The sequence below is a fragment of the Aspergillus tanneri genome (genome assembly GCF_003426965.1).
Source record: "Aspergillus tanneri strain NIH1004 chromosome Unknown AapTan_4_pilon_pilon_pilon, whole genome shotgun sequence".
NCBI lineage: Eukaryota > Fungi > Ascomycota > Eurotiomycetes > Eurotiales > Aspergillaceae > Aspergillus > Aspergillus tanneri.
The window spans coordinates 369,814-382,000 of NW_022984631.1; the positions used below are offsets into that span (position 1 = coordinate 369,814).

Genomic DNA, 12,187 nt, shown 5'->3' on the forward strand with positions numbered 1-12,187 from the left:
GGATGATTAATAAGATCTCTATGGAAAACAGGTGCAGGTGGTAGTTCCTTATGGTGCAGTTGTTTTGGCTTTTTATCTAAGCGTTCGGCTTGAGCTTTTGTAATCCCTGGTTCCTTTGGTTGAATTAATGGTCCCGCTAGGAATGACGCTTTCCATGCAGTTAGATGTTTTAGTTGGCTCACTGGTACAATGCAGTTTATTGCTATTAGAGTTGCAGGTTCAACATCTTCCTCTAGTGGTGGTGTAGGATATGCAGTATCTGCATCCTTTTAAATTTGGCTTGCATTAATATCCGCATTCCAAGTGGATGTCTCTTCCAGTGGTAGTTGAGCCATATTAATAAGATAATCAGGTGTATCAAAATGTCCAACTAGTTGGTCCTCTTCCTGCTCCGCACAGCTTGGTGGTGCAGGATCCTCTTGAACTTCAATATCTTTAATAATCTGATTAAACTCCTCTATAGGCACTCTCTGGAATTGGTTATGTAGAAGACTTATAACCGATCCCTGGAAATCCCCGGAGAACTGCTCATCTTCGTTGAAGATCACATCTCTTGTGCGAATAATCCGGTTTAAACGTGGAATCCAAATCCGGTAGATATTAGTAGAATTATATCCTACTAGATATCCAATATGTGCTTTGGGGTTGAACCTTTGTTTCCGGTTGGTCTTTTTAATGCTTCAGTAGTCATTGCAAATGCTTTGCACCCATAGACCTTTAGATGTGCCTGATAGGGCTTCCGGTCATAGATAGCAATCCCATCTTGGTGTGCAACATGCGTATGGAATCGATCAAATAGTGTTTTCCAATTAGCTTGATACTGAGGAGTTCGATTGTAAAGGTAAACCGCTGCGCGTACAATCTCTGGCCATAGAAAGTCAGGTAGTTTGGCATGTTCCCGCATGGCTCGTGCTTTATCTTTTATAACACCCCCTGAGCGCTCTGCACCACCATTTTGAGCTGCAGTATAAGGTGCAGTAGGCTCTACCTTTATAAAGTAGGGATCTGACTGTAGAAATGCTTCCATCTGTAGCTTTTAACCAGCTATTTCATTGTCGCATTCGACTACTCTAACCTTGATATCCATTCGTTGAAGCGTTCCAAGTAGATTTCTTAATGCAGCAGTTATAGATTGAACCGTCCGGTCTTGTAGATAGTAGTCCCATATAAAACATGACCATCGGTCTGTTGCAAGTATTAAGCTTTTAAAGCCTCCATATCCTGGTTCGAAATCATGGAAATCAATAGCTAATCGTTGACCTGGACCATCAATAAAGTCAGATGGGGTCCTTTGTATTAACGCTTTAGTTTAGCGATTCCGCATGCATCACATTCCACTGTTGTAGGCCCTCGAATCCTTACACCCTTGGTTGAGTTAACTAGGTGTTCTAATGCAAGTGGTCCAGGATGTCCTAGATATAAATGCCAGCGGTTTGCATATGCGCGTGTATTCTTGGTTACGATAAACTAGGAAGCTTGCATATTAGATGTCTCTGGTAGAGGTAGGATTATATTTAATAACAAACTGGTCAAATCGGTCCTCCAAGTATACAACTGGTTAATTATTTTGTCTTAGGAGATTGTGCCCTGGTCGGTTATCCCACCATATTCCTGCTCGATGCAGCTGGTGTAGAGACACTAAATTACATGCAATACTGGGACAGTACGCTGCATCTTGGAGATATAGAATATTCCCCTTTTTATCTTGAACCACCACGTTGCCATATCCCTGGATGCCTATCTTAGAGTCTCCTGCCTATACAAAGTCCCCTAGCTAAGCAGGTCTATAAGAATTAAATCGAGAGCGTATATTAAAAATATAGATAGTTAATCCGGAGTCTAATATAGCTAAGTGCTTTAATAGATAGGTGGTTAAATAAACTGCAAATAATACAGGCATCCAACCTACCTGTTTTTGTAATAGTTATTCCGGACTGTCTGCTTGCTGTTTTGATTCGATATTTGCTGATTCTGCCATTCTTTAACTTCTTTTGCAAATTCCTTGTCTGTTTGAAGCAGTAGATTAATATACCTTCTAGTTGCAGCTCGTTCCCTAAATCCTTTTGGTATACCTTTTAAAGCTAGATAGAAATAGTTTTTCCATTCATGCCTTTACCACATGCTTTGCAAGCTTGATCAGTCTGTTTACCTCCTGGTACCAAGGCCTTTAGCCTGTTTGACGATCCACGGTTACCAAGACTGTCATTATTCTTGCGCTTTTGTGTTTGCCTTTACTCCCTGGTGCGAGATTCTGTTCCGGGATTCAGCCTATCGGCTTCATCTGCATTAAAGGTAGGACAAATACCCTTTAGCAATTCTATTATTGCTTTGGTTTATCAAATTGGTATTCAAACCTCTCCGGAAGTCTTGCGCTGCCAGTCGGAATGTAAGCTTATTTCTATCAATCTCTTTTTGTTTAGCCATTTATAGGACTTGCCCACACAGGATTTATAGACGTATAGCGGCTAGAAGTATTAATCAATACTTGTTACATTCCCACTGCAATTTCTCATCTGTAGCCTTCTCATAGCTTCTTCCCAGTTGTTTATCCAGGTAAGAGTATCTTTTGATTTAGTAATCAGCTTGATTGCTTTCTTATATACTTCACGGGCAAGATTCTTAGTAGTAGCACTATCTATTCCAACACTTTGTTGTAGATTAGTGTACCACTCCTGCATTGATTTAGCTGGTTTGCAGCAGTGTTTATAAACCGATGGAGAGATTGTTTTCTGCATCCATTCCCGAAGCTTAGCTAGTTGAGATTGCTGCCTGGTATAGACATCAAGACATGTTTTATATCTTGTCCAAGCAAATTAATAATCTGCAAAGGAAACAGGCGTTCCTGATTGTAAACAAGTGCTTCCAGCAGGTGGAGCGTTCTCCTCTATAGGTTTAGATAGTTCAGGAAGTTCTTCCTTGTTTCCAATAATAATATCCCATACGTTCTTGCCTCGAGCCAATCCTTCAAATTGGGCATTCCATTCCTCCCAGTGGTCCTGTGATTTCAAAATGATGGTATTCTGCGCAGACATTCTGTTTAGAGGAAGAAAAGGTCAAATAGTTGGATCGGTGGGCCGTATAAAACGTGGATCAGCGTATAAGACTCTTAATTATCCGATATTCGGTTAGTACCGAATAGGAAAGTAGACACTATTCTTGAAAAGGTGCTTAAATGATTGCTTTAGATGGTTTCTTGATTATATTAATCAACATATGATCATTCTTGTGATTATTATTATGGATCATTAGGTTGTTTCTTCTGCTAGGTGTAGGGGAGTTCGTTTTACCCCTCTTTTATGACCTTGTTTACGTCACTATTACCACCAACTTATCTGACATAATCAATATACTAATCATGTGGCAGGCGAGGAGAAAGGAAACACGAGGGCTGAGGGCCTACGGCAAGCCATTAAGGCCACTCCCCAGAAATCGATTTTCTCGCTAAGTCCTCCTACCGCACTACTCGTAACCGCCTTCCTACTTAATACTAGTTGCATAATGATATGGTATATTATATGGGACTATACTACGTACGACATTTCTTTCTTCTCCAGGTATAAACATGGGCCGCAAATCCATTGATCTTGTGCCGTACAAGGCTGATATTATTTCTCTCTATAATTCAGAACAAACAGTTGATGCTATTCTTTCTTATCTTAAAGAAAGGCACAGTATTCAAGTTGCCAAGAGTACATTGGAGAATCGTCTTCAAATATGGGGTGCTAAAAGGCAGGACAGGACAAAAGCTTGGATCCCCATCTACATGCTCGCATTCAGGTGCTCTTTTTCCAGGTTGGACTAGAAAAAAAAGAGCTTCTTCATGTACTGCATAAAGAAGGCTTTTCAATTAGCTCCCGTACTCTTCGAAGAGTCCGTACAAAGCTTGGTCTTCTACGGCGTGTACGTGGCGCTCAGCAGCAGCAACTTCAAACAGAGCAGATTCTACAAGCACTTCTTCTTGAGGCAGAAAAGGGAATAATCCAGGGATATGGTAAAGAGCTTTTGCACCGTCATATACGCAGCCAGGGTTATATAATTGCTCGGTATGAATCTCTATTTTTATTAATATTTATACTAATTTCTTCTACTAGTGACCGTCTTTTCTTCATGTATCGAACAATACTTCCGGATGCCATTGATCGTCGGAATCGGATATGCAAAGACAACGAGGAGAATATATTGTACCAGGACCAAACTGGCTTTGGTCAGTGGATGGATATCTAAAGCTTGAGTGTAGGGATTAAATTATGCTGCAATTTGCCTATTCCGCTATATAATCTGGATTTACTGTGGGATTTCTGCTCGTACGGCAGTTATGTTCTTCGACAGTATCTTATACTGTTCAAACTATACAGATTCAGCCGAAGTTGATTGATCAGATTATGGCTCGAGATTAATCTTTTTAAAGCAGCACATCTCCAACTTCAGCAAGCACATAATCCTACTGTACAAGAGAATATTGTTGGATCACCGGATAAGTACGAGAATAGAGAATAGAGGCCTGGTGGGGAAAGCTAAGTGAATCAGCTATGTACAAATGGAGAGTATGTTTTTTATCCTTTTTTTATAAAAATATACTAATACTTATAGAATGCTCTCCGTGCACTTAAAGAAGAAGGTCTTTTTACAAAGGATTCTATACCTAATTAGATTGCTTTGTACAGTATTTATATGCCTATTATTCGAGCAGAGGTATATAATTTTGTCCAAGTATGGAATATCCATAGAATTCGACGCCAAACAAATCTAAATTCTGTTGCTGGCAAGCCGTACATGCTGTATCACTATCCGGATGAAGATATTTCTAATTATACTACCAGTGCAGAATATACCGTACAGAGACTTTAAAAGATGTCCAGGAATATGATATGTTTTGCCTAGCTATACAAAACTTCTACTAATAGCATTTAGAGCTTGATTAATATCTTCCTGCAGAAACCTTGCAATTTTGTCGTACACAGCTTCGGGGATGGGCTTTGACCCTGAAAATGTATTACCAAATGGACTGGATGCCGATCTAATACCATTTCGTACTGAATATCTGCAGCTACGTGAGGCTATCACCTTGCATATTAATATGCAGTCTGAGCCTGTACTGGGATTACTAAGTCGACCGGTTGGGGCGCTTGACTGGGAGCCTGACGTGGCATAGCAAACAAAGTATCTTTTTATATCTTGTACGGATTCCTATTCTCTCTGTTTCTCTTTTATCTGTACAGACTTATAATTCTCTTTGCAAATGCGGCCATCTTGGTCAAGGTTCTGTGGCCTGACCGGTCAGCGTTATCTAGAAGGTGAAGCATGTCTTGATTGTGGCGCTTTACCTTCCATTTTAATTGATTTAACTAATTCTCCTTCTTCCCGTACATCTCATGCATTATCTATCTCCCAACGATTCTCTTCTTATCCCCGTACATCACAGCGGCAGCCAGTATTTTAACTATTATCTAGACGGAGCAGACAGCAACATATCACCCGTCCAACCTCGTACAAAGCTACAGTGGCATATTATCGTCGGGTCATTAATATGGACGATCCAAGAGCATCGAAAACACTAAGTGAAATTGGTTAGTATAAAGATTATAAGCAAAATAGTCAATGCTAACCAAAATAAGATAGGATTTAGATCCGAATTACTGCGCGTACGGTTAATAATATTAAAGAGTTTATCTCTGAAGATCTTTTACCTGGTATAATTAAACATCCTCTTTATAGAAAAGAGGAGGATGAGACATTTCAACTAGCTACCAAAATTAAAGGACGGGTACCAACGTTTATTAGCTATACACTATCTGGATGTCTAGCAATTGAGGACCTACTTACTTGGTTTGAATATTGTACGGTCAATGGTGAGAGAGACTACCAAATCTTCTTGGTAATTGAGCGCTATCTTGCACCGTACAATAATGACTTTCCTATTAAAAAAAGAGAAGGAAGAGAAGGTTAAGATCAAAAAAAAAAAACAAAAAAAAAGGAGAAAGATCCTCTTTTTCTAAGAGAAAGCTCTGAACAGACTTCTACTTTACCTATCTCTCGAAAAAGATCTATTCAATCTTCATCACCAGGTAATTCGTCTTTTTTTTGTACAGAAAAGGATTCGTCTCCAAGTGAGCTGGCTTACCGTACAAGAAAGAAGTATGCACTAGGTGAGAAGGATAAGGAGAGAATAAAGGAATATGGCCCTTTTTTTTGAAAACGAGTAAGGTATTTAAATATGTACAGCCTTAGGCAGAAAAAATATAGTGAATGTTTTTTGTACAGAATTTGTAGAGACCCTCCAAATTCTCTCACTTTTCTACATGAATCCCACTACAATTACTACCTCTACCACCTTTACCCCCTTTTTACCCCCACCAGAATGTCGTACGTACATAAAACTTGGCGAGATGATTAAACTTAGCATAATAAGTGTCTCTTTAAATTTTTATAATAATCGGACAAGATTTTGTTGGCTAATTTTAATGCTTTATATAGGTTTAATAATAACAACCGTCGCCGTGTCCCCCTCCCCTCCAGCTCTTACATTGGATGGCTGGTTTCACCATATGTACGAGAGCCTGCCTGCTGGACAGAATCCAGTCTTGCCAACGAGCCAGTCCAATCTCTTGGCCAACTACGTACATACTGATATAGGTCGGCAGCTGCTGGCCCTTCCAGGGCAAGACATTGTATTTATCCGCGGCAGGATAACTCCTTGTCATCTTATGCAGCATCGTCCGTCGTATATTAATGCCTTGCTTATTCAATCCCGTGGGCGGACGCTGCCAGTGCCTTGTGAGAGATGCCGCACTCCACAAGGTATGCGTCCTTTTACCGAATGTCGCCATGTACTGGGTGTATTCGGCGGTGCATGCGCCAACTGCAAATGGCCGGATCTGGCTGCCCGCTGTACTGTACGGGATGAGCTCTGGCGGTCCGTAGCATATCCACTGGATAGACTACAAGAGCGGGTTGTTGGCCTGGGTACTGGAGGAGAGCATCAGCAGGCAATCGGTTCCTCTCAGCAACATCCAATTAATTTGGACGCTGAAGAAGGTGAACAGGAGAATCCGATTGCTTTATTAGACGACGACCAGGAGGAGGGCTGAGCTTACTAAAGCACAACTTTTTAAATGGCGGGTAAGTTGACCTTTATTTTAACTGCGTACGGAAACTAATTACAATAGGAGTACTTTAAACAGCTTTTAGATGAAGGTGTTTTTCCAAGGAATCTATACCAGATTCTATTGTCTTGTACGCAGTCTACATGCCTAAGATTCGGCAGGAGGTCTTGACCTTTAGACACAACTGGAATATCCATAGGATTCGGAAACAGCCTGCACGGCATTGGGTTGTACATGGGAAGCCATACATAAATTACTATCATCCTCCTTGTCACGGCAAGGTCAAGGTCAAGTCGTGGGCCCGGGGCCCACGACCTCCAGATCACCTGATTTCCAGCCCTAGCCCTATCCAATCACGCGATCACACATCCTACACCTCTCTCCTAGCAACACCTCTTCAGATATAGCTCTTCAAGTTAGTTGTTTCGAATATGAGTCGCCCTATGTTCTGAATAGATCTTGTTTCATTCAATTTAGGTTTAGGACCGTGACACATATTAAGATGGACCTCTCATTCAAAATGGTTAATAGCAAGATAATTTAGATAAATGTCTTCTCAATTTCTGGGTGGAATCCATGTGTGCGAAGTATGTATCCAGTATATTCTTTTAATAGTGCTTACTAACTTGCAAGTTGCTAGGAATTAATACCTTTGCATATACTTTTTTAATCTCGAAACACCCGATGCATATGCTGTAATTTTCTTAAAGCTATTTAAAATACTTGGAAATGTGGCTTGCTTACCTATACAGTTTCCTTATATTCAACATCGTAAGAATGAGATCTGGACTATAACTATTAATATGTGTAAGAAGCAAGCACCAGGTATATAATAAACAAAATATATACCTGGTATTTGCACCCTGTTAAATATATTAGGTCTTGGAGATTATTTGCATATATTAGACATATCAAGAGAGTGGTCTGAGCACCTTCTCTATGTGATTATATTCTGCCAAACTCACTTAAAGCGTAATTTTCGCTTAAAGTATAAGGACCACCCTGCAGAGCACCTTCTTAACAGCCTGTTAGAAGCACCGTCCAAACCTAATTTGCTTGAGCGTATGGACTACATATGCAATATATATCCTAAGACTAAATCCTGGCTAGAGGGAAAAAAAAAACGGCCGTGGATCTTAAGTGCACTGACCCCGGAATAATTAAAGATACAGATTAAACACTGGACATATGCTCGGAAACATACCGGAATTAGTAAAAGTAGTTATTTTCAAGATAATCAAGGTGTTGGCCGGAAGCAGTCACTCCTGGCAGCTGTTTTAAAGTAAAGTATATCCAAGGTAGATACAGAGTATAGTTAATAATATACTAACTATATACTTAGATTACAAAGGTTTATATTTAAGGCCTTTACTTAGAATAAGATACAGATTAAGGAGGGTATTCCACCTTCATGGAAAATCCAAACGAACGTTCAAAGGCGCACTAAGATTATTCGAAAGCAAAGTATGTTAAACTAAAGGGCTGGAGCCTGTTTAATTTCTCTAGCTACTATATTATCCCTATTGCCCCTATTGTTCAACATGAACAGTGTATATGCTGTTTACATACCAGGCTAATACTATACATAGATCAACAGCAAAAAAAGGCAGCGAACCGCCGGCAGAAGAAGCTATACTTACCATGGAATCCAGGGAATCTATATAATACACCTCTTCAAAATACAGACGGAGTGGCCATGCAAGACACTGATTTCCTATCAGTATCTAGCCTTAACACATGCTCGTCTTATGCCGGGCATGTACCTGCAAGTCAACGAACACACCCACTTAGCACTGTACAGAGTGTTGGTGAAGATAGCGTTATCGAGACCCCTGCTAGATCACCCGCTGTGTATATGCTAAACATAGACCCTTTAGAAGAGTGTTTAAAGGAGCTTGAGGGACTTAAGCGACGAAGAGATATGGTTAAGCGAATTAAGGAGCTTGAGGAAGAGGTAAAGGGAAAAAAAAAAAAAAAAAAGGGAAATCCCTGCAAGTGCAGAGCATACACCTAGTAGATGTATAGTATGTTAAAAAGCTATTTTAATTCCCTAAACAATGGCTAGACTAGTATTTGCTCTGCTTATTCCTAGACTCTATAATTTATCTCTAAAACCAACCGTGCATATACCCTACACAGTCTCCGGCACTAACTTGGCAGCATCCTTCTTGGCGCGCGCCGGCTGCTTCCGGCTACCAGTGGCTACAAGTTCTCAGCAGATGCTTAGTATAAGGGGATGTGCTATACTTACCTTTGTAACCCTTTTTCAGTGGAGCACGCTTGCGCTTGGGGGCAGACAGTAGGGTAGGTGGCTCAGAGGGTAATGGGGAGATTTGCGCTGCATATACTTAGTATATTATAAAAGCTTAGGTTCCAGGGGCACATGCCTTGTGACCAGAGACCTTACCCAGCTTCTAGGAAATATTAGCATACGCAGGGAATATGTAGAGTAAATACCCGGATCACATATAGGACAATGGAACTTAGTCCCAAACTGCTGAGCAAAGTCGTTATCTTCCTGGCTAGTGGTTCTTAGTTATATACTATGCATATAATACAGATATGCTCTACTCACGCCAGCTGCTCGAGGAAGTTACAGCAATCCTGAATAATACTGTACATAGGACCCTCACTAGCATACGTTAGCCCTACGCCCAACGTACACATATATATATGCAGAGGGGAGGACATACCCAGGCTCCTTCACGTAACAGGCAGTTCTCCATCCTCTGCTAAGGATCCATTGCTTTAAAGCGCTGTCAATTATTAGCATATGCTCAAGAGAAGCTACGTATCCACTAACTTTTCACCCGCAATGCGCTCAGCCTGGGGAATGTTAGTGCAGAAGGGATTAAGAGCTATGAATCCTTAGCATCTGCTAGACCTATATAAGGAATAGACAACTCACTGGCACCGGGATGGGCGTTTCGGATGTGGCGGCGAAGCTATGGAATAGGTAGTATATACTAACGATGTGCTAAAAAACACGACCTACAGCAATCTGAGAACGGACGGGCTGGCCACACATTTGGTTGCCATTGACTGCGATGTTGCATCTGCAAGGTTGTCAGCCCATGCTTAGCATATGCCAGGCATGTTAATTACTTACACCATGCTATTAATACCTGACAGTCTTGAACCAGGAATTAGGACATCTGTAAATAATTAGCATATGCTGCACATCTGCGGGGGCCCCAGAGACCTGAGTAGACAGGTTAGTAACCAGTACCGAAGCAGTTATGAACTAGTTTGTAATTAGTTAAGCTATTAATATTCATCACATTCTAACATATATAAATATATATTCACATGGCAACAAGATACGGCTTCTACAATAAGTATGCTTTGTATTATTTTAGGATTAGTAGAAAAGTAGAGATAGATGGCTTTAAACATATATAGGTGTTATAATATATATTATCTATACAAGAATATGAACTATTTTCCATCTAGTTAGTAACTAGTTGCCAACCGGTTAAGAACTAGTTATGTTCCTTCGCAAAACTCAAGGCGGGCGGCGTTTTCTGGTATTGTCAGGGGATTGAAAGGGCAAAATACCACTAGGCTGAAAAGTTCGATGTCAATCGGAGGGTCGTCACATGACTTCCCTATTTGGATGCCCCACTCCGAACCTTGGCGGACCCATGTTCAGCCGACCTGTGTCCTGGGGGCCCCATACTCTTGTTGTCCGCGGTGGTCACAGGTGTGCGGGGGTCCGGGTGTGGGCGCCAAGTGGGGTTTAGGTTCGGGATGGGACCTGCATATGTTAAGCACATGTTGTAAATATATTAAGTAAATACTCACCGTGGAAGTAACCGTAGTCGGGGTGGGGGTTCACCGCCCTAGCAACCTCTGGATTGTCAAAGTCTTTACACGAAAGCTGCATTCTCTGCATATTAATGGTATATGCTGAGAACAAGGCCCCTAAATAAAAACTAAAATCATCAGTGTATTCTGGCATGCAAAAAAAGAGAAATTGGGTCACAGATTGGTAGTATATGCACTGGGTATGCAGAAAAGAAAGGGTCATATAAATGGTTGTAATTATATACTCTGGGCATACAGAAAGGAAAGGGGAGAAGGAGAGGTTTCAAGTCTTCCGGTCAAGGTATATACGCGGTATATGCCAAGAAGGGACATGTGATACTCACTCAAGAAGGGGAGTTTAAAGAGAGAAGAAGAGAGAAAGAATAAAGAGAAAAAAAATTAGGTCTTCTAGTTCCAAAATAAATGCAAACGCGGCCAACATTTTTATTACCCAATTTGGGTGTAGGATCATTCACAGTGTGTTGCAAAATCTGCCTCTATTATTTAATATAGTGAATATGTTGATTATATATATTGATGATGCAATGAATAATCTCACGCAGTTTAATGTTTTGAGCATATGCTCAGTATATGCACCGACCGGGGACTGACGCTAGGCCAAAAGGTCAGCGTGGTCAAGCTACGCTGAAGGGATTCAACACAGGACACAGGTCAGTCGCACGTGGGGCAAACCTCGCGCAACAAGCCTAACCGCCTTTGGAGGTCAGCTGACCTCCCGCCAAGAGCTCCGTATTTAATCCATGTTGCGCGACCTAAATTTTTATTACCTTACCATATCCCTACACCGCTTTAACTAGCTACTTCACAGCAACACCAAATACTATAGTTATTATTTTATAGCGAATGTCAAGGGCTAAACCTCTATAACCTAATAACTAGGGTGGATACAAAAGGAATCGTCGAAGAGGAAAGAGAAGAGGAAACAGCGATGAGACGATTGCGAAGTAAGGGGGAAGTCACATGATAGAGTGTACTAATCAATATACTAATCATGTGGCAGGCGAGGAGAAAGGAAACACGAGGGCTGAGGGCCCGAGTAGGCTGAGGGGCTCTAGCCCCTTACACTACTCCTTCCTATATATAAGGCCTCCGAAGGAGGCCTAATAGCGAGGCGGGTTGCTGGCGCGGGCTGTAAGCTTTTTTCGGAGGTTTCTCGGAAGTATCAGACAAAGTAGAGCGGGCATCGCAGTCTGCGATCCAATGATCATTAGAACCGCAGTAAAGGCATAAATTATTCGCAAGTCGGAAACGGCGGC

General features: G+C 41.2%; 2 protein-coding genes across 2 annotated transcripts; both read right to left on the minus strand.

Moving 5' to 3' along the window:
• Positions 1 to 9,234: 9,234 nt before the first annotated feature.
• ATNIH1004_005386 (uncharacterized protein) lies at positions 9,235 to 10,217 on the minus strand (the record flags this gene model as incomplete). The annotated part of the gene is made up of 9 exons (XM_033570040.1): positions 9,235 to 9,305; positions 9,355 to 9,441; positions 9,537 to 9,625; positions 9,679 to 9,735; positions 9,797 to 9,859; positions 9,907 to 9,961; positions 10,012 to 10,048; positions 10,099 to 10,159; positions 10,213 to 10,217. The coding sequence occupies 9 exons, from the start codon at positions 10,215 to 10,217 to the stop codon at positions 9,235 to 9,237; spliced, it is 525 nt and encodes a 174-aa protein (XP_033426072.1).
• A 494-nt stretch (positions 10,218 to 10,711) lies between these two features.
• ATNIH1004_005387 (uncharacterized protein) lies at positions 10,712 to 10,989 on the minus strand (the record flags this gene model as incomplete). Its single annotated transcript, XM_033570041.1, has 2 exons — positions 10,712 to 10,860; positions 10,908 to 10,989. The coding sequence occupies 2 exons, from the start codon at positions 10,987 to 10,989 to the stop codon at positions 10,712 to 10,714; spliced, it is 231 nt and encodes a 76-aa protein (XP_033426073.1).
• Between the last annotated feature and the right edge of the window lie 1,198 nt (positions 10,990 to 12,187).